Below are 24,057 nucleotides of genomic sequence, written 5' to 3'. Positions count from 1 at the left end.
GCGACCCTGTAGAACAGGATAAAGCGGCTAGAGATAATGAGATGAGATGAGATATTCGTACTACATTCTAACAGCATTCTAGGTATTCCTACTGTGTTCCAACTGCATTTGAACTGCATTTGAACTGCATTCTTACAAAGCTGTAAGAATGTTGGTCAGTTTGAAATTCCCTCCTGAATGTGGCACGAATTTTGAAAAATGTTTCATTGCGGCTGGTTCTGCTTGAGTCCTGCTCATTCCGAATAAGTGTGACAGGGCCTTTATCTAAAAAGGGGAAAGCAGGGGGAGAGAGACCTTGTGACCCGCGGATCGACCGCTGAGACATGCTGCTGCTGCTGCTGCTGTGTGTGTGTGTTTGTGAGTGTGGAGCCTCTGAGGGAAGCGACATGAAGCACTCGGCTCTTCTTGTGTTATTTCTCTGCTCTGGCGCTGTATCCGGGGCAGGTAAGGCAACCAAACAACACATTATCACACTTTTCAGAAGTGTATTTTGTAATGTCATGATGTGTGTGTCCGGGTGTGTCCCTCCCCGGCCCCGCGCAGTGTTCCTGAGGAGAGAGGACGCCAGCTCTCTGCTCGCGCACAGCCGCCTGAGGCGCGCCAACTCGGGCTTCCTGGAGGAAGTGAAGGCGGGAAACCTGGAGCGCGAGTGCATCGAGGAGATCTGCGACTATGAGGAAGCGCGCGAGGTTTTCGAGGACGACGCGCTGACGGTCAGAGACAGCTGAGAAACATCATAAAGCGCGCGCGCACACACACACACACACACACACTATACTATACTGTAGAGTGATGTGCGTGTGTGTCTGTCCTGTTGTGGTGTGTATGTGTCTGTCCTGTTGCGGTGTGTGTCCCCTGTTGCGGTGTGTGTGTCCCCTGTTGCGGTGTGTGTCCCCCCCTGTTGTGGTGTGGGTGTGTGTCCCCCCTCTTGTGGTGTGTGTGTGTGTGTCCCCTGTTGTGGTGCGTGTGTGTGTCCCCCCTGTTGTGGTGTGTGTGTGTCCCCTGTCGTGGTGTGTGTCTGTGTCCCCTGTTGTTGTGTGTGTGTGTGTGTGTGTGTGTGTGTCCCCTGTTGTGGTGTGTGTGTGTGTCCCCTGTTGTGGTGTGTGTGTGTGTGTGTGTGTGTCTGTCCTGTTGTGGTGTGTCCCCTGTTGTGGTGTGTCCCCCCTGTTGTGGTGTGTCCCCCCTGTTGTGGTGTGTGTCCCCCTGTTGTGGTGTGGGTGTGTGTCCCCCCTGTTGTGGTGTGTGTGTGTGTGTGTGTCCCCTGTTGTGGTGTGTGTGTGTGTGTGTGTCTGTCTGTCCTGTTGTGGTGTGTCCCCTGTTGTGGTGTGTGTGTGTCCCCTGTTGTGGTGTGTGTGTGTGTGTGTGTGTCCCCTGTTGTGGTGTGTGTGTGTGTGTGTCCCCTGTTGTGGTGTGTGTGTGTGTGTGTGTGTGCCCCCCCTGTTGTGGTGTGTGTGTGTGTGTGTGTGTGTGTGTCCCTGTTGTGGTGTGTGTGTGTGTGTGTGTGTGTGTCCCTGTTGTGGTGTGTGTGTGTGTGTGTGTGTGTGTGTCCCTGTTGTGGTGTGTGTGTGTGTGTGTGTGTGTGTGTGTGTCCCTGTTGTGGTGTGTGTGTGTGTGTGTGTGTGTCCCTGTTGTGGTGTGTGTGTGTGTGTGTGTGTGTGTGTGTGTGTGTGTGTCCCCTGTTGTGGCGTGTGTGTGTGTGTGTCCCCTGTTGTGGTGTGTGTGTGTGTGTGTGTCTGTCCTGTTGTTGTGTTGTGGTGTGTCCCCTGTTGTGGTGTGTCCCCTGTTGTGGTGTGTGTATGTGTGTCCCCTGTTGTGGTGTGTGTGTGTGTGTGTGTCTCCCCCCTGTTGTGGTGTGTGTGTGTGTGTGTGTGTGTCCCTGTTGTGGTGTGTGTGTGTGTGTGTGTGTGTGTGTGTGTGTGTGCCCCCCCTGTTGTGGTGTGTGTGTGTGTGTGTGTGTGTGTCCCCTGTTGTGGTGTGTGTGTGTGTGTGTGTGTCCCTGTTGTGGTGTGTGTGTGTGTGTGTGTGTGTCTGTCCTGTTGTTGTGTTGTGGTGTGTCCCCTGTTGTGGTGTGTCCCCTGTTGTGGTGTGTGTGTGTGTGTGTGTGTGTGTGTGTGCCCCCCCTGTTGTGGTGTGTGTGTGTGTGTGTGTGTGTGTGTGTGTGTCCCTGTTGTGGTGTGTGTGTGTGTGTGTGTGTGTGTGTGTGTGTGTCCTGTTGTGGTGTGTGTGTGTGTCTGTCCTGTTGTTGTGTTGTGGTGTGTCCCCTGTTGTGGTGTGTCCCCTGTTGTGGTGTGTGTGTGTGTGTGTGTCCCCTGTTGTGGTGTGTGTGTGTGTCCCCTGTTGTGGTGTGTGTGTGTGTCCCCTGTTGTGGTGTGTGTGTGTGTCCCCCCCCTGTTGTGGTGTGTGTGTGTCCCCTGTTGTGGTGTGTGTGTCCCCTGTTGTGGTGTGTGTGTGTGTGTGTGTGTGTGTCTGTCTGTCTGTCTGTCTGTCCTGTTGTGGTGTCCCCCCTGTTGTGGTGTGTGTGTGTGTCCCCTGTTGTGGTGTGTGTGTGTCCCCTGTTGTGGTGTGTGTGTGTCCCCTGTTGTGGTGTGTGTGTGTGTGTGTGTGTGTGTGTGTCCCCTGTTGTGGTGTGTCTGTGTGTGTGTGTGTGTGTCCCTTGTTGTTTTGTGTGTCTGTCCTGTTGTTGTGTTGTGTGTATCTGTCCTGTTGTGGTGTGTCCCCTGTTGTGGTGTGTGTGTGTGTGTGTGTGTGTCCCCTGTTGTGGTGTGTGTGTGTCTGTCCTGTTGTGGTGTGTGTGTGTCCCCTGTTGTGGTGTGTGTGTGTCCCCTGTTGTGGTGTGTGTGTGTCCCCTGTTGTGGTGTGTGTCTGTCCTGTTGTGGTGTGTGTGTCCCCTGTTGTGGTGTGTGTCCCCTGTTGTGGTGTGTGTGTCCCCCCTGTTGTGGTGTGTGTGTGTGTCCCCTGTTGTGGTGTGTGTGTGTGTGTCCCCTGTTGTGGTGTGTGTGTGTGTGTCCCCTGTTGTGGTGTGTCTGTCTGTCCTGTTGTGGTGTCCCCCCTGTTGTGGTGTGTGTGTGTGTGTGTGTGTCCCCTGTTGTGGTGTGTCTGTGTGTGTGTGTGTGTCCCTTGTTGTTTTGTGTGTCTGTCCTGTTGTTGTGTTGTGTGTATCTGTCCTGTTGTGGTGTGTCCCCTGTTGTGGTGTGTGTGTGTGTGTGTGTGTGTCCCCTGTTGTGGTGTGTGTGTGTCTGTCCTGTTGTGGTGTGTGTGTGTCCCCTGTTGTGGTGTGTGTCTGTCCTGTTGTGGTGTGTGTGTCCCCTGTTGTGGTGTGTGTCCCCTGTTGTGGTGTGTGTGTGTGTGTGTCCCCTGTTGTGGTGTGTGTGTGTGTGTCCCCTGTTGTGGTGTGTGTGTGTGTGTCCCCTGTTGTGGTGTGTCTGTCTGTCCTGTTGTGGTGTCCCCCCTGTTGTGGTGTGTGTGTGTGTGTCCCCTGTTATGGTGTGTGTGTGTGTGTCCCCTGTTGTGGTGTGTCTGTGTGTGTGTGTGTCCCCTGTTGTGGTGTGTCTGTCCTGTTGTTGTGTTGTGTGTATCTGTCCTGTTGTGGTGTGTCCCCTGTTGTGGTGTGTGTGTGTGTGTCCCCTGTTGTGGTGTGTGTCCCCTGTTGTGGTGTGTGTGTGTCTGTCCTGTTGTGGTGTGTGTGTCCCCTGTTGTGGTGTGTGTCTGTCCTGTTGTGGTGTGTGTGTCCCCTGTTGTGGTGTGTGTGTGTGTCCCCTGTTGTGGTGTGTGTGTGTGTGTGTGTGTGTGTGTGTGTCCCCTGTTGTGGTGGTGTGTGTGTGTGTGTGTGTGTGTGTGTGTTCCCTGTTGTGGTGTGTGTGTCTGTGTGTGTCCCCTGTTGTGGTGTGTGTGTGTGTGTCCCCTGTTGTGGTGTGTGTGTGTGTGTGTGTGTGTGTGTGTGTTTGTGTGTGCATATGTGCCTCCTGTTGTGATGTGTGTATCCTGTTGTGAATTGTGTATATATGTGTGTGTGTGTGTGTGTGTGTGTGTGTGTGTGTCCCCTGTTGTGATGTGCCTGTGTGTGTCATGTTGTGGTATGTGTTTCCTGTTGTGATATTCTTGTGTGTGTGTGTATAGGTGTGTGTGACCTGTTTTGATGTGTGTGCCTGTGTGTGTCCTGTGATTCAGTAGTAGGGAGGTACTATATGCTAGAATGATTGTTTCATTGAGTTAAATTGAGTCACGTGACTATTCACAGTAACATTTCTGTGGAGACACAGTTACCTCAGAAACTATGTTCAATATTTTCTCTTACCAAAGTTTTAGTTTTGTTGAAATTCAAAATATGATCTGAAAAGATGTAAGTGGAACTAGACGCCAACGGCGTCGATGAGGATGCCTCCGCCCGGTAGACTACACGCCTTATTAAGTCGTGATTTGGGGATGGACATTTGACCTCACAGTAATCTTGACCTGGTGAAATTACTTGTATTAGCCTTGGAGATATTGTGTTCACAAGGTTCTCGGACAGACATTTGACCTCACAGTGACCTTGACCTTAGACCTTTTGATCTCAAAATCTAATCAGTTTATCTTTGTCCCAAAGTGTACAAATGGTGAAAGTTTGAAAGCCTTTGAGATCGTGTTCACAAGGTTTTGGGACGGACGCACAGACGGACGCATGGACAGACGCACAACCCGAAAACATAATGCCTCCTGCACCTTATGGTGGCAGAGGCATAAAAAACAGAAGTGTTTACTATTAGTAACATTATTTTTTTTAAAATAAAAACCAGATTACAAAATACAATATTGCAAAACAAAATGTATTAATAATATAAACATCACATTAAGAGAGCAGTGCAAATAAAATGAGTAAAAAAGTATTCGTGGCAAGCAGGGAGACTTGGGACAGTTTGTATTCCCATAAATTAATTTCAACCAATCAGGTTTTAGATGACATCAGAAGTTAGATGTTGCCCCTGAGAGTAACCTACTACCTTTGGAGCAGTGAAGCTGGACACTGCAGTAAGGTTTGTGCAGTTTAATATTATCAACCAAAACTTGTATTTTCTCCTTCGCCTCCACCTCCATTCTATGGTGTAATGTACACTGGTGAATTGGGGATTTGTTAGGAATTAAAGTATGTAGCCGGGACTTATATTTTAGGGAAAAAACATTTAAGGATTATTTTTTTCAAAATGGCCAGATGGAGAAAGTTGGGACAGTTCATGTAACTGTCACATCAGCTCCCATTCTCACACAAGACTCCAATTCCCAGAATGCACAGCAGTCTTCCAACATGACCACCGTGCACTGATCCAAATCTCCAGAATACTAAACACAGCTCATTACCACACACCATGCAAAAACTTGCTTCACATTCACTCAATGTGAAGTATCGCTCAGTACTTAGTGTTTATTCGTACCAAGCTGTTTGTGTACATTCCTGCACTAGTTTTTGACTCAATTTTGGATTTGGCCTTTGTCTCAGCCTTGGGTAACCTGTTTGTACCTTGCATGACCCTTGCCTGTTTTTGACCCTGCTTTTGCTTAAAGGAATGGATATTGTTCATCAGGCGGTCTTCATTAAACTCTCTCTTGCAATTGCATCCTACTGCCGCCTGCTTCACTGACAGAATACTTCACCACCTCATGGATGCAGCAGACAAGAGAAGCCAGGCTGCACTAACTGTGCAGGGACACTTCCAACAGCAGCAGCTTGGGAATATGGAAACGCGCATCTCCAAGTTGACAGCAGCTGTTTCGCAGGCATTTTTAGCACACCCTTCACCATGCATAAGTGCAACCTCACTCATTCCACAACCTGATAAATTTTCAGGAGACATGTCAGATTACAAAGGATTTCTGTTACAATGCTCACTATACTTTACAACACAAACAGGAGCCACTGACTAGCAGAAAATCACTCAACTGAATAATCTGCTCATTGGTAAGGCACGTAAATGGGCTACTGCCATTTGGGAGAAGGCCAGAGAACCCACAACGTCTTACAAGCATTTCATTAAGATGTTTCGCCAGGTCTTTGACCATAGTCCCAAAGGTGTGGAGGCAAGGGAACAACTACTCACTATCAACCGGGGAGCAGGCAGGCGGCGGAGTACACCCTGGAGTTCCACACAGTCGCCATGGGAATTGGGTGGAATGAACCAGTTCTTAAGGTGACATTTCATCAAGGGCTTGACCCCAACATTTTAACAAACCTAGCATGTCAGGATGAGCAAACCACATTAGATTCTCTTATAGACCTGTCTGTCTGCTTGGACCATCTCCTCCAAAACTCCTCCTTCCCTCCAAGGCTACGTAACTGAGACCCTGAGCTTTGAAACCCCAACACCCATGGACATCTTACACACTCGTTTGACCCAGTCCAAACATGAATGGAGATGGAGAGAGGAGCTACTATGTTTCTATTGTGGTGATAAAACGCACCTTCTGGCACACTGTCTCGCTTATTCTGGAAGCACCAGGGTACCCACAAAAGTTGAACAATCTCTGAAGACTTCTACTTCTCCCTCGGTGAGTCTTCCAAACTCGGTCTCTAATAAGTCATTCAAGATTGATGTCATGGTTAAGTTCTCAGATTCGGTCCATGTTCTCTATGCCCTGATAAACTCGGGTGCTGCTGGCAACTTCATGGACAGCGAGACTGCTCAGAGGCTGCAAATACCCTTGCAAGAACTCCAGCAGCCGTTGAGCATCAGGGCCATCGATGGTGAACCCATCGGAGAGGGGCTCATTACCTCACGCACCTAGCCCCTCACTTGACAAGTCAGTGCCATTCACCAGGAAACAATCTCCTTTCTACTCACCAAAACCCAGAACCAAACTATCACCTTAGGATTTCCCTGGCTACAACAACACAACCCTCACATCTCCTGGCAAGACAAGGACATTTTAAAGTGGTCCCCACATTGCATGCTACACTGCGTCTGTCTCCCAATGCTCACAATCGCTTTCACCAGAGTGGAGAGTCTGAAAAACAACCACCATGGCCCACATTCACAAATGCTACCAAGATCTCAAAACCAAACTATCATCATCAGATTTCTATAGCTACAACACCACGACCCTCAGATTTGTTGGCAAGACAAGGACATTTTAAAGTGGTCCCCACATTGCATACAACACTTCGTCTGTCTCCTAATGCTCACAGTCACTTCCACCATGGTGGAGAGTCTGGAGACAACCACCACGGCCCACATTCCCGAATGCTACCAAGATCTCATGGACGTCTTCAGCAAGGGCAAGACTAGTGGACTCCCCCCTCATTGCCTTTATGACTGCGCTATTGAGCTCCTTTCTGGAACCACGCCTCCTTGTTGCAGAATCTACCCCTTGGCCATTTCAGAACAAAAGACCATTGGAAGAGTATGTGCAAGAGGCCTTAAAACAAGGGTACATCCGTCCCTCCACATCATCTGCGTCTACTGGGTTCTTCTTCGTAGCGACAAAAGGAGAAGGTCTCAGACCATGCATAGACTACTTTGGCCTAAACCAGATCATGGTGAAATACCCAAATCCTCTGCCTGTATTGCAATCTGCCTTGGAACAACTTCGTTCAGTCAAAATTTTCACCAAGTTGGACCTCTGCAGCACATACCACCTGGTATGCATACGTGAGGGCAATAAATGGAAACCTGCTTTTAGCATCACATGGGTCATTATGAATACTTAGTCATGCCATATGGGCTATCTTGCATGTCAAGTGTGTTTCAGTGCTTGATTCATGATGTTCTTTGGGATATGCTTGGCAAGTTTGGAATTGCATACATAGATGACATCCTCATCTACTCCCCGGACTTAAGACAGTCATATGCAACTGCAAGAGGGAGTTTAGTGAAGACAGGCTGATGAACAATATCCAATTCGTTAAGCAAAAGCAGGGTCAAAAACAGGCAAGGGTCATGCAAGGCACAAACATGTTATCCAAGGCTGAGACCAAGGGCAAAATCCAAAATGGAGTCAAAAACCGGGGCAGCAGTACAGAAACAGCTTGGTATGAACAGAGACTGATACTTTGCATTGAGTGAATGTGAAGTGAGTCCTCATATGCTGTGTGGTAACGAGCGGTTATGAGAAACAGGCGTTTGGTATTCTGGAGATTCGGATCGGTGCGTGGCGGCCATGTTGGAAGACCGCTGTGCCTTCTGGGAATTGGAATCTTGCGTGAGAACAGGAACTGACATAACAGTTACAGGTTTTTTTCTTGTGCTTTACAAATATAAACTTGTTCAAAAATTGTTAAAAGTGTGGGAGGGTCCCTGCATGAGGATTAAACTTATTTCATTCCTTCTTGAGAATGGAACTGTTTTGCCTTGTCAGGTTTTGGGTGAACTGACATTTTTCTCTTGCTGTACCAGCATTGTGTGTTCATACAGTTCATATGGTACAAGTTTTGATAATAAATAAAAATTAAACATGTAGGATTAAGCCTAGGTATTTTATTTTTGTCCCAAGTCTCCCTGCAAATAAATAAATAAATAAATAATAAAAGAAATCATGAAGCCTGAAGGCCAAGCTGAGAAACTAATGTTGTGGTAAGAAGGTATAGTAAGTACTCTCTAATGCAATATGAATGTGACGCTACCTGCAAATAATTTTACACAATCTACAAAAGCTGAAAACTTGTCCCAAGTCTCCCTGCTCTCCCCATTTACATCATTAAAAATGGCAAAGTACTGCTTGTCAGTAAAGAGTGGCTGCAGACGGATGTAAGTGCAGGAAGGTTGACAGCAGGCAAACAAACAGAAGTTACAAAAACATCAGGTAAAAGCAGAGTTGTGTAACAGGCAAGGGTCATACGAGGTGCACACAGAGTATCAGAGAAAACATGAAAGGCAGAGTCTAAATAAACAAAGCAAAGTCAAAAACCAGAGAGTAGCTCAGCGATACAAAGCTTAGTATCAACAGATGTTAGGTACTGAGCATATACTTCACAACAACTTGGTGCCTAGTGGAGTCCTTATATGTGCGCTGTGATTGCACTCTGATTAGGAACAGTTGTATGCAATTATTAGTCCTTGCAGTGCACGCAACGTGCTCAGAGCACAAATGCGCGCGGACGCGAGTAAGAGTTTGAGACAAACCAAGTGCGAACACATGCTGACGTGACACTACTACTACTAATAATAATAACAATAATAATAAAGACATGAGCTCATTATATCAGCAATAATGTATTTGGGGTTGAACCTGGAACATGTCACCATGTTTCAGTAATAAGCTTTTTTTCACTTTTCTTTTCTATTACACATTATTTTCAAAGGGCAAGTAAAAAGTCAACTTCCAAAAGAAAAGTTTTTCCATTTTTGTTTGAATGTCATTTTTTCCAAAACACTGAAAAAGTTAAAATAGGCTAGCCTATGTAACATCCATAGTGTGTGGCAAAGCTTCCATGAAAGTAAGGCTTGGTCATGAAATACTGTGGCAAATTTTACAGTTTGTGACATGGAATATTATATCATCCCAGTTAATTAAGAAATGCTTGGCTTTTAACAGAAATAGTAATTATTCTGTTAATATACTGTAGATATTGTCAAAAAAAACCCTCACAGACTAATTAATTAGCATTACATCATTCAAAGTCAATTCATTTTCAACATTTTACACTGCAACCTTGCTATAATGAACTCTTTCACTACAAACTTTTTGCATATAACAGTTTGTTTGTGTTCCCTGCCTTTAATGACTGAGTTGGAATCTTCAAAAAAAAAACATCACTGAGCCATGTGTTCCTCTTCTCCTCAGAGACAAACACTAAGTAATCAAGTCCACAGTCAAGTTAACAATATGTGTTCACGCTATAAAACAAAGGTCTCGCTTAGGTGTCGATCACTAACGAGAATCGAGAACAATGATCATTTACTTCAAAAAATCCCTTAAAAGGACTTTATTTTATGTTAAAAGCAGTTTTACTCGAGCCTTTACTCCATAAGTACTGTTGTCATGGCTACTTGTAAACGTAAGATACTCGTGTATCAGAAAATACAGGCGATAGATGGATGTAATCGCTGGAAGAGTTTTATTTAAAAACACACTGGCAAACAGCAGGGCTTTCCACTAAGGCTCATACTAGCCAGCCATGACAAATAAGTAACCAGCGGGGGGGGTGTTAGTAAACACAAAATAAACTCCTGTGCGCACAGTTCCCAGGATTAAATGTATTTTCCACAGACCATTTATTTATTCACTTTACTCAAATACAAAGTAAAATGGCAGTAAATCTTCTTTCTTTTCTTGCATATTGCATCATGAGGCGTTCCTGGCTTGTAAATCTCTTATTTTCGGTGCATGACACATTCACGCAGCTGAGCATGCTATGAATTAATAACGACAATGGTCTGCAGTGGCGGCTACACAATTAAACACTCAGCGAACATTTCTCCATTTGTGTATGAAAATACACTCCAACCACTCAGTTTGGTTTCATTTACAACCAACGGTGTCTTTTGATGCCAGCACGTAATTGAACGAGAGAAGACTGGTTTACCGGAGACAAAATAAGCGTTATCTCTGCTTCTGTTCCCTCCGACGGCCCCGACACACTACTGCCTCCGCCGAGTGCGCGCGCGCACACACCGCATGTCAGGGCCGCGGATGAGTTACTCTCCCTTGAAGTCGGCGGGGAATTTGTGGTTATTATCGGTACAAACAGCGCAAATCACAACTTAAATGAGTGCGGTTCAGTTTGACGTTATTGTCAGTCCGTTAGATAAACATTTAATTTTATTAAAATCGAAAATTAATATTTAGAGCCTGTAGGCTACAAAAATAATAGTCATTCAAGTAGCCGGCTGGACTTAATTGTGCAGTCGGCTGTATGGCCGGCAGCCGGCGCTTGTGGAAAGCCCTGCAAACAGATTCAAATCAGTGATCAAAAATCAGAGTCGAGAAATGGGCCATGGTCGAGCAGCAGAGACAGGATATCAAAGACAAATACGAATCGGAGTCGGAAACCAGAATATCAACACAGTGCTACAAAATGCTTGGTCACATGAAACACAAGGGACAAGCATAAACTTTGCTAAGTCTGTGTGTAGTGAGAATCCTTGTAAGCTCGCTGTGATTACACTCTAATTTGGAACAGGTGCATGGTAATTGGTCTTAATAGTGCTGTGCACGTATATGTGACTAGCAGTTTGAGGCCATTGCGCGCGGACATGACACCGACGAAGACAAACTTCATATCCTGGACCGTCTAAAGTGTGGTGAGAAAGCAAAGGATTTGTCTAAACAATATGGTGTCCCGAAAAATTCAATTTCAACTTTTAAAGCAGAAGAAAAAGAGCTCAGAGACTTCGTCCATAACTGCAATCAACATGATGGGCTGAAAAGAAAGAAGATGCAGCAAGCAAATGACGGCGAGTGTGACTTATTTCCTTTATATTGTAAATATGTAAGTGAATTAAGTGTAAATATAAATTAAACACAGTTGGTCTTGTTTTATGTAAGAATGAGTGTTGGTGTGACAAGTGGGTCCTGAAATGGACTTGGTCTATTATGAACTTTTCGGTAAAACAAACTATTTAGGGGTACCATGGCTCAGTCGACTAAGGTGCCATACCATAAATCCGGGGACCCGGGTTTGATTCCGACCCGCGGTCATTTCCCCATCCCTCTCCGTCTCTCTCTCCAGCTCATTTCCTGTCTCTACACTGTCCTATCCAATAAAGGTGAAAAAAGCCCAAAAGAAATCTTTAAAAAAAAAAAACTGTTTGGACGTCTCCCAAGGAGTTCGTTATAGCGGGTTGCAGTGTATTTTGTAGAGACCCTAATACTGTACACTTACTAAATTTCCACCTAAATGCCCCTCACATCCCCCTAATATTCCAAAATATAAGTACATAAAAACACAATACATGATATACATCTCTCAGGCTACACTCTCACAAGTATCTCTTATGACAATGACTGACAATAACTCCTCCTTTTCTTTAATCTTTTACAGAAACAATTTTGGATATCATACCATGGTAAGTTTATTAAGGGAATAAATAATTATCCAACTATATAAAATATATAAATACAATATATTTACAGATGTGGACAAATTTGTTGGTACTCTTCCACACACACACAAAAAAACTATCTCTGAAATAACTTGAATCTGAAAAAAGTCAATGGCATTCATCATTGTTTATTCCATGTTTAACACAAATCAGACTTTGCTTTAGATTTTTGATTCAACTGACTATTTTACGTACCAAAACAAATGAAAACAGCATGGACAAAAATGATGGTACCCTTAATATTTTGTTGCACAACCTTTAGCAGTAATCACTGCTAACAAGTGATCTCTGTAGCTCTTCACAAGACTTCTGCATCTGCCAACAGGTAGTTTGGCCCATGCTTCCTGAGAAAACTGCTCTAGCCATCTCAGGTTTGAAGGGCGCCTTCAAAACACTGCATCTTTCAGCTCTTTCCAGAGATGTTCGATAGTATTCAGATCAGGGCTCATAGAAGGCCACTTCAGAATAGTCCGATGTTTCGTTCTTCGCCATTCTTGGGTGCTTTTAGCTGTGTGTTTTGGGTCGTTATCCTGTTGAAGGACCCATGACCTGCGACTGAGACAGAGCTTTCCGACACTGGGAAGAACATTTCCCTCCAGAATGCCTTGATAGTCTTCAGATTTCATTGATACCAGAGGTGGACAGTAACGAAGTACATTTACTTAAGTACACTTTTTGAGTATCTGTATGTGGCAGCGGGGGCGTGGTCAAGCACCGGTCTGTGACAGGAGGGCGGAGTCGGGGAAGGTAAGTGGCAGATTCACTTCACCTGAGAGCAATTAACCTGTGTTTGTGTGTCTTCCCAGGGACCGCGCCCTATTTAGGGAGGGAGAGCGAGAGCAGAGGAGATCTCTCCCGAACCAGACACCTGTGTGTGTGTGTGTCTGGTTAAAACCTCTTGTGTCCCCTGAAAAGTGGAAACAATTAAACTGTTTGTTGAACCTGATCTCTGTCCTGCCGTCCTCTGTGCTCCACCCACACCTAGGGAAGTCTACAGTGGTGCCGAAACCCAGGAAATGGAGCACCAACCCAGCAGCCCCATGGAATCCTCCCCGTTCACCGACCTGGTCCACGCCCTCGCCACGGCTCAGCAAAGCCAGCACCAGGCGCTCATCACACTCCGAAAGGAACAAGAGCGGCGCTTCGATGCCCTGGTGCTGGCCCAGCAAGAAGATCGCAAGGCGTTCCGGCGTCTCCTCGCGTCGGCGGGGCCCACCAGCGCTCCGGCCGCGGGCCCGTCTCCCCTCACCTTAACTAAGATGGGCCCGCAGGATGACCCCGAGGCTTTCTTCACGTTATTCGAACAGGTCGCTGAAGCCTCGGGGTGGCCGATGGAGCAGCGCGCGGCGCGCCTCCTCCCCCTCCTGACGGGAGAGGCGCAGCTGGCTGCACTACAGCTCCCCGCCGATCGCCGGCTGGCCTACGCCGACCTTCGCCGGGCTGTCCTTCAGCGCGTGGGGCGCACGCCGGAGCAGCAGCGCCAGCGCTTCCGCGCGCTGCGGATGGAGGAAGTCGGCAGCCCGTTCGCGTTCGGCCAGCAGCTCCGGGACGCCTGCTGGCGGTGGCTGAGGGCCGAAGATCGCGACGCCGAGGGAATCGTCGATCAGGTGGTACTGGAACAGTTCATCGCCCGCTTACCAGCAGGAGCCGCGGAGTGGGTCCAGTGCCACCGCCCGGCGTCGCTGGATCAGGCAGTCGAGCTGGCGGAGGATCATCTGGCGGCTGTCTCGGCGGCAGGACAGCGGATGTCGACATCTCTTCTCTCCTCTTCTCTTTCTCTCTCTCTCTCCCCTCCTTCTGTGTCCCGTCCTCGCCCCATTCCCCCACCGCGGAGGCGGGGGCCGGCACCACCCCTGCCGGCCCGCCGCACCCGCGGTGCCCTCCCGTGTCTCCCTTCTGTGTCTGTCTCTCCCCCACCTCAGGTGGGTGAGCCCCAGAGCACCGGTGCAGAGGGGAAGCCCGGGCCGGTTTGCTGGCGCTGCGGGGAACCGGACCACCTTCAACAGCAGTGCACAGCAATGGAAGTGGGCGCGGTGGTTCGGATCCCCGACGCGCCAGAGGCCGCCCTCGATCGGGCCGGAGCGTATCGCATACCGGTGAGTATCCAAGGGGCTACATATCAGGCATTGGTGGATTCTGGTTGTAATCAGACCTCAATTCGCCAAAGCCTGGTTCAAAACGAGGCATTGGGGGGAGCACAAGGGGTGAAGGTTTTGTGTGTGCACGGGGATGTTCACAGCTACCCTTTGGTGTCGGTCCACATTATTTTCAGAGGGGAAAAATTTATAGTGAAGGCGGCGGTTAATCCTCGCCTTACCCACTCGTTAATTTTGGGGACTGATTGGCCGGGATTTCGGGGTTTAATGACGCGCCTAGTAGAGAGTGGGTCCTGCCAGTTGACAGGGGGAGGTCCCGGTGTCGTTTTGGCGGGAGCAGCTGTCGCGGAGCCGTCTACGTCATCTCCGCGTCAGGGTGAGGAGCCACCGGCTCCTCCTCTCTCTATTGGGGAATCCCTCGCGGATTTCCCATTGGAGCAGTCGCGAGACGAGACTCTGCGGCATGCGTTTGACCAAGTGAGAGTAATCGATGGTCAAACGCTCCAGCCGAACGCCACCCCGTCCTTCCCCTACTTCGCGATTATGAAGGATAGATTATACCGAGTGACGCAGGACACTCAAACTAAAGAGCGAGTCACGCAGCTTTTGATTCCAAAGAGCCGCCGGGAATTAGTATTCCAGGCGGCTCACTTTAATCCCATGGCTGGACACTTAGGGCAGGATAAAACACTAGCCCGAATAATGGCCCGATTCTATTGGCCGGGGATTCGCGGCGATGTCCGTAGGTGGTGTACGGCATGCCGCGAATGCCAGTTAGTAAATCCAGCGGCCATTCCAAAAGCGCCGTTGCGCCCTCTACCGTTAATCGAGACCCCGTTTGAAAGAATTGGGATGGATCTCGTCGGGCCATTAGATCGGTCAGCACGAGGGTACCGCTTTATATTAGTTCTAGTGGACTATGCAACGCGATACCCGGAAGCAGTGCCTCTGCGCAATATCTCAGCACGCAGTATTGCAGAGGCACTCTTCCGCGTCATCTCCCGAGTTGGAATCCCGAAAGAGATTCTGACTGATCAAGGCACTACGTTTATGTCACGAACACTACGCGAACTGTATGGGTTATTGGGGATTAAGCCGATCCGCACCAGTGTATATCACCCACAAACGGACGGTTTAGTAGAACGGTTCAACCGCACCCTCAAAAATATCATTAAAAAATTCGTAAGTGAGGACGCACGTAATTGGGATAAGTGGCTCGAACCCTTGCTGTTCTCAGTGCGAGAGGTCCCTCAAGCCTCCACGGGGTTCTCCCCGTTCGAATTATTATATGGGCGTAAGCCGCGCGGCATCCTAGACGTGCTGCGGGAAAATTGGGAGGAGGGACCTTCACAGAGTAAGAATGAAATTCAGTACGTTATGGACCTGCGCGCAAAACTCCACACGCTCACCCACCTAACTCAGGAGAATTTGCGGCAGGCCCAGGAACGGCAAGCCCGCCTGTACAACAAGGGTACGCGCCTTAGAGAGTTCACACCGGGAGATAAAGTACTCGTACTCTTGCCCACGTCGAGCTCCAAATTAATCGCCAAGTGGCAAGGACCCTTTGAGGTCACACGGCGAGTCGGGGATGTCGACTATGAGGTGAGGCGAACAGACAGGGGTGGGGCGCTACAGATTTACCACCTCAATCTGCTCAAACTCTGGAACGAGGAGGTCCCCGTGGCGTTGGTGTCGGTAGTTCCGGAGAAGGCGGAGCTGGGGCCGGAGGTTCAAAAAGGGAATTTGGCATCATGTACCTCTCCGGTCCCCTGTGGAGACCACCTCTCCCCGACCCAACTCACGGAGGTCGCCCAGTTGCAAGCCGAGTTTTCGGATGTGTTCTCGCCCCTGCCCGGTCGCACTAACCTCATAGAACACCACATAGAGACACCCCCGGGGGTGGTAGTGCGTAGCCGCCCTTATAGACTACCCGAACACAAAAAAAAGGTGGTTCGGGAAGAACTTCAGGCCATGCTCGAAATGGGCATCGTCGAGGAGTCCCACAGCGACTGGAGCAGCCCGGTGGTCTTGGTTCCCAAGGCCGACGGCTCGGTCCGGTTCTGTGTGGACTATAGAAAAGTCAACGCGGTGTCTAAATTCGACGCGTACCCAATGCCTCGCATTGATGAGCTGCTCGATCGACTAGGCACGGCTCGCTTTTACTCGACACTGGATTTAACGAAGGGATATTGGCAGATCCCCTTGACTCCATTATCCCGGGAGAAAACGGCCTTTTCCACACCGTTCGGCTTACACCAGTTCGTCACACTTCCGTTTGGGCTGTTTGGGGCGCCCGCTACGTTTCAGCGGCTGATGGACCGGGTCCTCCGGCCCCACGCCACCTATGCGGCCGCCTACCTGGACGACATTATCGTTTATAGTAACGACTGGCAGCGGCACCTGCAACACCTGAGGGCCGTCCTTAGGTCGCTGAGACGGGCGGGACTCACGGCCAACCCAAAGAAGTGTGCGATTGGGCGGGTGGAAGTACGGTATCTGGGCTTCCACTTGGGCAACGGGCAGGTGCGTCCCCAGATTAATAAGACAGCAGCGATTGCGGCCTGCCCGAGGCCCAAGACCAAAAAGGGGGTGAGACAGTTCCTGGGGCTGGCTGGCTACTATCGTAGGTTTATACCTAATTATTCGGACGTCACCAGCCCGCTGACTGACCTCACTAAAAAGGGGGCGCCAGATCCGGTCCAGTGGACGGAGCAGTGCCAGCGGGCTTTCTCTGAGGTAAAGGCTGCACTGTGTGGGGGGCCACTTTTACACTCCCCTGACTTCTCTCTCCCTTTTATGTTACAGACGGATGCGTCGGACAGAGGGCTGGGGGCCGTTTTGTCCCAGCAGGTGGAGGGGGAGGATCGCCCGGTCCTATACATCAGCCGGAAGCTGTCAGTGCGTGAGGGGCGCTACAGCACGATTGAGAAGGAGTGCCTGGCGATCAAATGGGCGGTCCTCGCCCTCCGGTACTACCTGCTGGGGCGCTCTTTCACCCTCTGTTCGGACCACGCGCCCCTCCAGTGGCTCCACCGCATGAAAGATGCCAACGCGCGGATCACCCGTTGGTATCTGGCGCTCCAACCCTTTAATTTCAAGGTGGTCCACAGGCCGGGGGCGCAGATGGTCGTGGCGGACTTCCTCTCCCGTCAAGGGGGGGGGGAGTCGGCTGCGGGCCGGACGGCTGCCCGGCCTGAGTCGGGCGGTGGGGGTATGTGGCAGCGGGGGCGTGGTCAAGCACCGGTCTGTGACAGGAGGGCGGAGTCGGGGAAGGTAAGTGGCAGATTCACTTCACCTGAGAGCAATTAACCTGTGTTTGTGTGTCTTCCCAGGGACCGCGCCCTATTTAGGGAGGGAGAGCGAGAGCAGAGGAGATCTCTCCCGAACCAGACACCTGTGTGTGTGTGTGTCTGGTTAAAACCTCTTGTGTCCCCTGAAAAGTGGAAACAATTAAACTGTTTGTTGAACCTGATCTCTGTCCTGCCGTCCTCTGTGCTCCACCCACACCTAGGGAAGTCTACACTGTACTTTACTTGAGTATTATTTTTTTTGGAAACTTATGACTTTAACTTCACTACATTTGAAAGGCAAATATCGTACTTTTCACTCCACTACATTTCTATCAAGGTCCTCGTTACTCGTTACTATGAAGTGGCTTTGAAAGTGGATGTTTTTTTCTTTTCTTAAACGTGATGGTTTTTTCGCGGGTGACACTGAGACAGCCGATCAGTAATCACTCGGGTCATGACACTATAGACTGTATAAAATCAAGTTCAGTGATTTCTCAACAGCGTTATTTAACACGATCAGTTCATGACAGAATGGAAGGAGGCGGTTCTTCTGGGGAATGAACGCACTCATGGCTTTACCGAGAACCCATGTTTCAGTTTCCTGAAAGGATTAAAGATTCGTTTTGTTTTAAATGTTTGCTTTGTTTGCTGAAAACGAACCACATCACACCCTACAAAAGCTCGCCGTCTAACCTGCGGAAGCATATTGAGGGATATAAACGTTTTATTCCAAGAGAAAGCTTGTCATGAAGTTGTCTGTGCTTTTAGAGCTAGCGATAATGTTGCAATAGCTATGCAGTCTGGTTAGTCAAATTACTTTCTATGGATTTGTCCGCCAAGTTGCCGTAGCCTTGTCCACGGCTAACGTTAACACATAGCTAGTGAACTTGGACGCTGTTAGTTAGCATGTAAACACGGAGTTCCACTAACATGAATAACGTTAACTTATCTGAAGTCCTTTCAGAAATATGTTTTAGCATAATCTTGCCAAATAAACAGAATGTAGAAATCTTTCTTTTCTAGTAGCATTAGCTACCCAATATGATTTTGAGTTTGAAAATAATTTGTTAGCATGTCAGGTGGAGCTTCACTGACTAGCTAGCTTAACGTTAAACCACTATGATACACAGCATGCGTTCATTTTGTGAATTCACATTTCTGTCTTTGGTAACGGCATTAGGTATTGTAAGCGTTGTGGCAATAATACAACAATGCATTGACAGAAAAATGTACTTTAAATACTTAAGTATTTTTAAAAGGAAGTACTTCAGTACTTTAACTTAAGTAAAAAATTGACTGTACAACTTTCACTTGTATCTGAGTAACATTTGATCACTGGGATCTGTACTTTGACTTAAGTAATGAAGTTGGGTACTCTGTCCACTTCTGATTGATACACATTGATACACAGATTCAAGGCACCCCGTGCCAAATGCAGCAAAACAGCCGCAAATCATAACCAAGCCTCCTCTGTGTTTCACAGTAGGTATGGTGTTCTTTTCTTTGAAAGCTTCATTTTTTCTTCTGTGGACATAGAGCTGATGTGACTTGCCAACAAGCTTGGGTTTTGTCTCATCTTTCCAAAGGACATGCTCCCAGAAGCATTGTGGCTTGTCAATATGCATTTTAGTCAATTCCAGCTTGGATTTTTTAAAGGTTTTTCTTTCAGCAATGGAGTCCTTCCATCGAGCCCGCCGTCATTCAAGAAGTGACGGATGGTACAAATAGGCATCAATGTACCTTGACCTTGGAGTTCAACTTTTATCTCTTTGGAAGTTCTTCTTGGCTCTTTGTCTACCATTGGCACAATCGTTCTGTTCAATCTGTGGTCGATTTTCCTCTTGCAGTCACGTCCAGGAAGGTTGGCTACAGTCCCATGGAACTTAAACTTCTTAATATTTGCAACTGTAGTCACAGGAACACCAAGCTGCTTAGAGATGGTCTTATAGCCTTTCGCTGTGTCTGAAATCACTTCCTACTCACTATATAGCGGACTATATAGTGAGGTCGCCATTTTGTAGTGCTGTCTGAAACCTTTAGGATTATTTACACCCTATATAGTGCACTCAAAGTATGGGTGAATTCAAGTACTTGGGGTCAACTGTGCAGGAAAATGGGGGCTGCGATAGTGAGGTGAGAAAGAGAGTGCAGGCAGGGTGGAGCAGTTGGAGAAGGATTTCGGGAGTCATTTGTGATAGGAAAGTCCCAGCAAAAGTGAAAGGTAAGATCTATAAGACAGTAGTGAGACCGGCTGTGATGTATGGATTGGAGACCGTACCCTTAACGAAGAGACAGGAGGCAAAGTTGGAAGTGGCGGAGTGGAGGATGTTAAGGTTTGCAATGGGAGTGACGAGGTTGGACAGGATAAGGAACGAGCACATCAGAGGGACAGCACATGTGGAGAGCTTGGGAATTAAGCTAAGAGAGATGAGACTGAGATGGTGTGGGCACATCCTGAGAAGAGATGCAGAGCATGCGGGAAGGAGAATGTTGAGGATGGAGCTGCCAGGCACACGAAAACAAGGAAAGCCAAAGAGGAGATACATGGATGTGGTGAGAGAGGACATGAAAGTGGCAGGTGTGAGCAGAGCAATAGAGACGAAAGATCTGCTGTGGCGACTCCTAATCGGGAGCAGCCAAAAGAAGACGAAGAAGACAGTGCACTCAAAGTATCCCACAATGCATCACGAAAAGTAGTGTACAACCGATGGTCACTAACCAAACAATATATCCTATCATGCATTGCAGTCACACTAAAAGAAATCACATCAAATCAAAAGGCAGCGGCAAAGAAGAAAAAGTATTCAGCCTTGATTTAAAAGAACTGAAAGATGCAGCCGACATAAAGTACTTTGTATTTATTAATATGGGAAATACGCTCAGTATAATAATATGTATTTATCACAAAAATACATGCATGTATTTATTATTCTGAAAACCCACCAGCCGACTTATCTGGCACGTTTTAACTATGCGACAATAATGACGTAAATAACGGCGTGGCAGAGTAGTGTCCGAAAGCGTTCTTTCGTTTTGCCAATGAGCTCACTATATAGGTCCTCTATATAGAAATTCCCTATATAGTGAGTAGGGGGTAGTGAACGGGCGAGTGGTTTTGGATACAGGGTTTGCCTTTAACATGCTTGTCTATAATTTTCTTTCTGATCTCTTCAAACAACTCTCTCCTTTGCTTTCTCTGGTCCATGTTCAGTGTGGCGCACACGACGATGATACCAAACAGCAGAGTGACGACTTTTCTCCATTGAAATCGACTGAATGATTACAAGATTGAAGAAATACATGATACTAATCAAGGTTAAACGATTAGTTTGAAATATATCACAATAATCCAATTATTTATAATCTTTTCTAGGGGTACCAGCAAACCTGTCCAGGCTATTTGAGAATATCTTTGTAAAATAAATAATAAATCATTTCTTTTGCTTTACTCCATGACATACCAAAGGCATGCAAGAATACATTAGGACAGGGGTCTTCAATCCTATCCGCAAAGGGCCGGTGTAGCTGCAGGCTTTCATTACAGCCAAATTGGAGGCTCACTTGATTGTTGATTGGAGACGAGGGTGAAATGATTGAACAAGTGAAATCAGGTGTAGCTCCTGCTTGGTTGGAATGAAAGCCTGCAGCCACACTGGCCCTTTGCGGATAGGATTGAAGACCCCTGCATTAGGAAGTTGCTTTTAATTTCATTAATTTTCAGGAGGAATGAAGCATCGTTTCAACGAGCTGTAAGGATACCAACAAATTGGTCCACGTGTATATAATATGGGCTGAGTGGTTTTGACACTTTTTTTTTTTTTTTTACTTTACCAAACAAACCCTGTGGATGGGGAAAAAAAATTCCTAAAAAAAAATCTTTTCTCTGTCATCCTTATGAAGCAGGGTAAATATTTTTATATTGTACACACTCTCCGTAACAGATGTTTAAAGTAGAGCTGTCACAATAGCGTCTTTTCCAATACTGATACCCATACCATTGTTTTCTTTAAAAACTACTAAACGTTTACTAAAACTATTTAAAAAAATTAACTGAAGCACTCCACAGGTTAATTCTTTCACACAGAAATTCTGTTTGTTACAGGATCTGATATCCAATCCACTTTTTTTTTTTTTGCTGGTATTGGCAACACATATACTGGGTATCACTTATTTGTTCTATTACAAATCAGACTACAGCATCATAGCTGAAGTCAAATATAACTACTCTTGGCATCCTGTCATACGTTTTTGATCTGCTAGTGTCCCCCGTACAAGTGACCTCCCTAAACAGAGTTTTACTGATATTACTGGAGCAGATTTGTGAACGTGGTTCAGATTTTCCAGTCAGAGAGGCCAAGATCACACCCCTGTCACTTTTCTGTTCCAAAGCAGATATGTACTATATACAGATATTTATCTAATACTACTATATACTACATCATCCTACTTCTTAGCTGATATTATACACCAATCAGGCCATAACACTGATGGGACCACTTTTGGTAGATACTAACCACTGCATACCAGGAACACCTTACAAGATGTGCCATGGTGGAGATGCTCAGACCCAGTCATCTCGCCATCACAATTTGTACCTTGTCAAAGTCTCTCAGATCCTTACACTCGCCCATTTTTCCTGCTTCCAACACATCAACTTCAAGAACTGACTGTTCTCTTGCTGCCTAATATACAGTGCCTTGAAAAAGTATTCATACCCTTTGAACTTTTTCACATTTTTCCACCTTACAACCATGAAAAGTTTTTTATTGAGATTTTATGTGATAGACCAACACAGAGTAGCACATAATTGTGAAGTGAAACGAAAATGATAAATGGTCTTCAAAATTTTAAACAAATAAAAATCTGAAAAATGTGGTGTGCATTAGTATTCAGCCCCCCTGCGTCAATACTTTGTAGAGCCACCGGTTGCTGCAATTACAGCTGCAAGTCTTTTGTGGTATGTCTCTACCAGCTTCGCACATCTAGACACTGAAATTTTTGCCCATTCTTCTTTGCAAAATAGCTCAAGCTCAGCCAGATTGGATGGATAGCGTCTGTGAACAGCAATTTTCAAGTCTTGCCACAGATGCTCAATGGGATTTAGGTCTGGACTTTGACTGGGCTATTCTAACACATGAATATTCTTTGATCTAAACCATTCCATCGTAGCTCTGGCTGTATGTTTAGGGTCATTGTCTTGCTGGAAGGTGAATCTCCTTCCCAGTCTCAAGTCTTTTGCAGCCTCCAACAGGTTTTCTTCCAGGATTGCCCTGTATTTAGCTCCATCCATCTTCCCATCAACTCTGACCAGCTTCCCTGTCCCTGCTGAAGAAAAGCATCCCCATAGCATGCTGCTGCCACCACCATGTTTCACAGTGGGGATGGTGTGTGCAGGGCGATGAGCAGTGTTAGTTTTCCGCCACACATAGCGCTTTGCATTTAGGCCAAAAAGTTCAACTTTGGTCTCATCTGACCAAAGCACCTTCTTCCACATGTTTGCTGTGTCCCCTACATGGCTTCTGGCAAACTGCAAACGGGACTTCTTATGCCTGTCTTTCAACAATGGCTTTCTTCTTGCCACTCTTCCAAAAAGGCCAGATTTGTGGAGTGTACGACTTATAGTTGTCCTGTGCACAGATTCTCCCACCTGAGCTGTGGATTTCTGCAGCTCCTCCAGAGTGATCATGGGCCTCTTGGCTGCTTCTCTGACCAGTGCTCTCCTTGCTCGCTCTGTCAGTTTAGGTGGATGGCCATGTCTTGGTAGGTTTGCAGTTGTGCCATACTTTTTCCATTTTTGAATGATGGATTGAACAGTGCTTCTTGAGATGTTCAGAGCTTGGGATATTTTTTTTATAACCTAACCCTGCTTTAAACTTCTCCAGAACTTTACCCCCTGACCTGTCTGGTGAGTTCTTTGGTCTTCATGATGCTGTTTGTTCTTCAGTGTTTTCTAACAAACCACTGAGGCCTTCACAGAACAAGTGTATTTATGCTGAGAGTAAATTACACACAGTGGGACTCTATTAACGAATTAGATGACTTCTGAAGGCAATTGATTGCACTGGATTGTATTTAGAGGTATCAGAGGACAGGGGGCTGAATACTAATGCACACCACATTTTTCAGATTTTTATTTGTTTAAAATTTTGAAGACCATTTATCATTTTCGTTTCACTTCACAATTATGTGCTACTCTGTGTTGGTCTATCACATAAAATCTCAATAAAAAACTTAAGTCCGTGGTTGTAAGGTGGAAAAATGTGAAAAAGTTCAAGGGGTATGAATACTTTTGCAAGGCACTGTATCCCACCATTTCACCGGTCAGTGTTTTTAATTTTATGGCTGATCAGTGTATATGCATCAGTAATACCAAATAAATGAAAGCATATTAAAATATCTTGTCCTTGCATACTTATTTCAGCTTGTATATGTTTGTTTTTTTGGACCAGCTCGTGAGCCTTGCTTGACCAATCCATGCAAAAACAATGGGACTTGCATATATTTGGGACACTCCTACATCTGCCAGTGTCCTGAAGGCTTTGAGGGCAAATATTGTCAAGAAGGTACAATGAATCTTGAGTAAAAGATATTTACAGCTGCGTTAATGTTATTTCAGGACTCACGTTCATTCGTTCTGAGATAACATTTCAGATTTTCCTG

At 46.8% G+C, this 24,057-nt stretch overlaps 1 protein-coding gene across 1 annotated transcript in view; it reads left to right on the top strand.

Annotated features, from left to right (window-relative positions):
* Positions 1-341: 341 nt before the first annotated feature.
* Positions 342-24,057, top strand: part of f7i (coagulation factor VIIi) — a 31,654-nt gene continuing 7,938 nt past the window's right edge. Inside the window, exons 1-4 of the mRNA XM_060898676.1 lie at positions 342-444; positions 544-713; positions 11,951-11,975; positions 23,847-23,960. Coding sequence (XP_060754659.1) covers positions 387-444; positions 544-713; positions 11,951-11,975; positions 23,847-23,960 — 367 coding nt within the window. The 5' untranslated portion in view covers positions 342-386. The remainder of the gene's footprint in view (positions 445-543; positions 714-11,950; positions 11,976-23,846; positions 23,961-24,057) is intronic.

This window comes from Neoarius graeffei, chromosome 18 (genome assembly GCF_027579695.1).
Source record: "Neoarius graeffei isolate fNeoGra1 chromosome 18, fNeoGra1.pri, whole genome shotgun sequence".
Lineage (NCBI taxonomy): Eukaryota > Metazoa > Chordata > Actinopteri > Siluriformes > Ariidae > Neoarius > Neoarius graeffei.
This window is presented reverse-complemented; position numbering and strand designations above follow the sequence as displayed.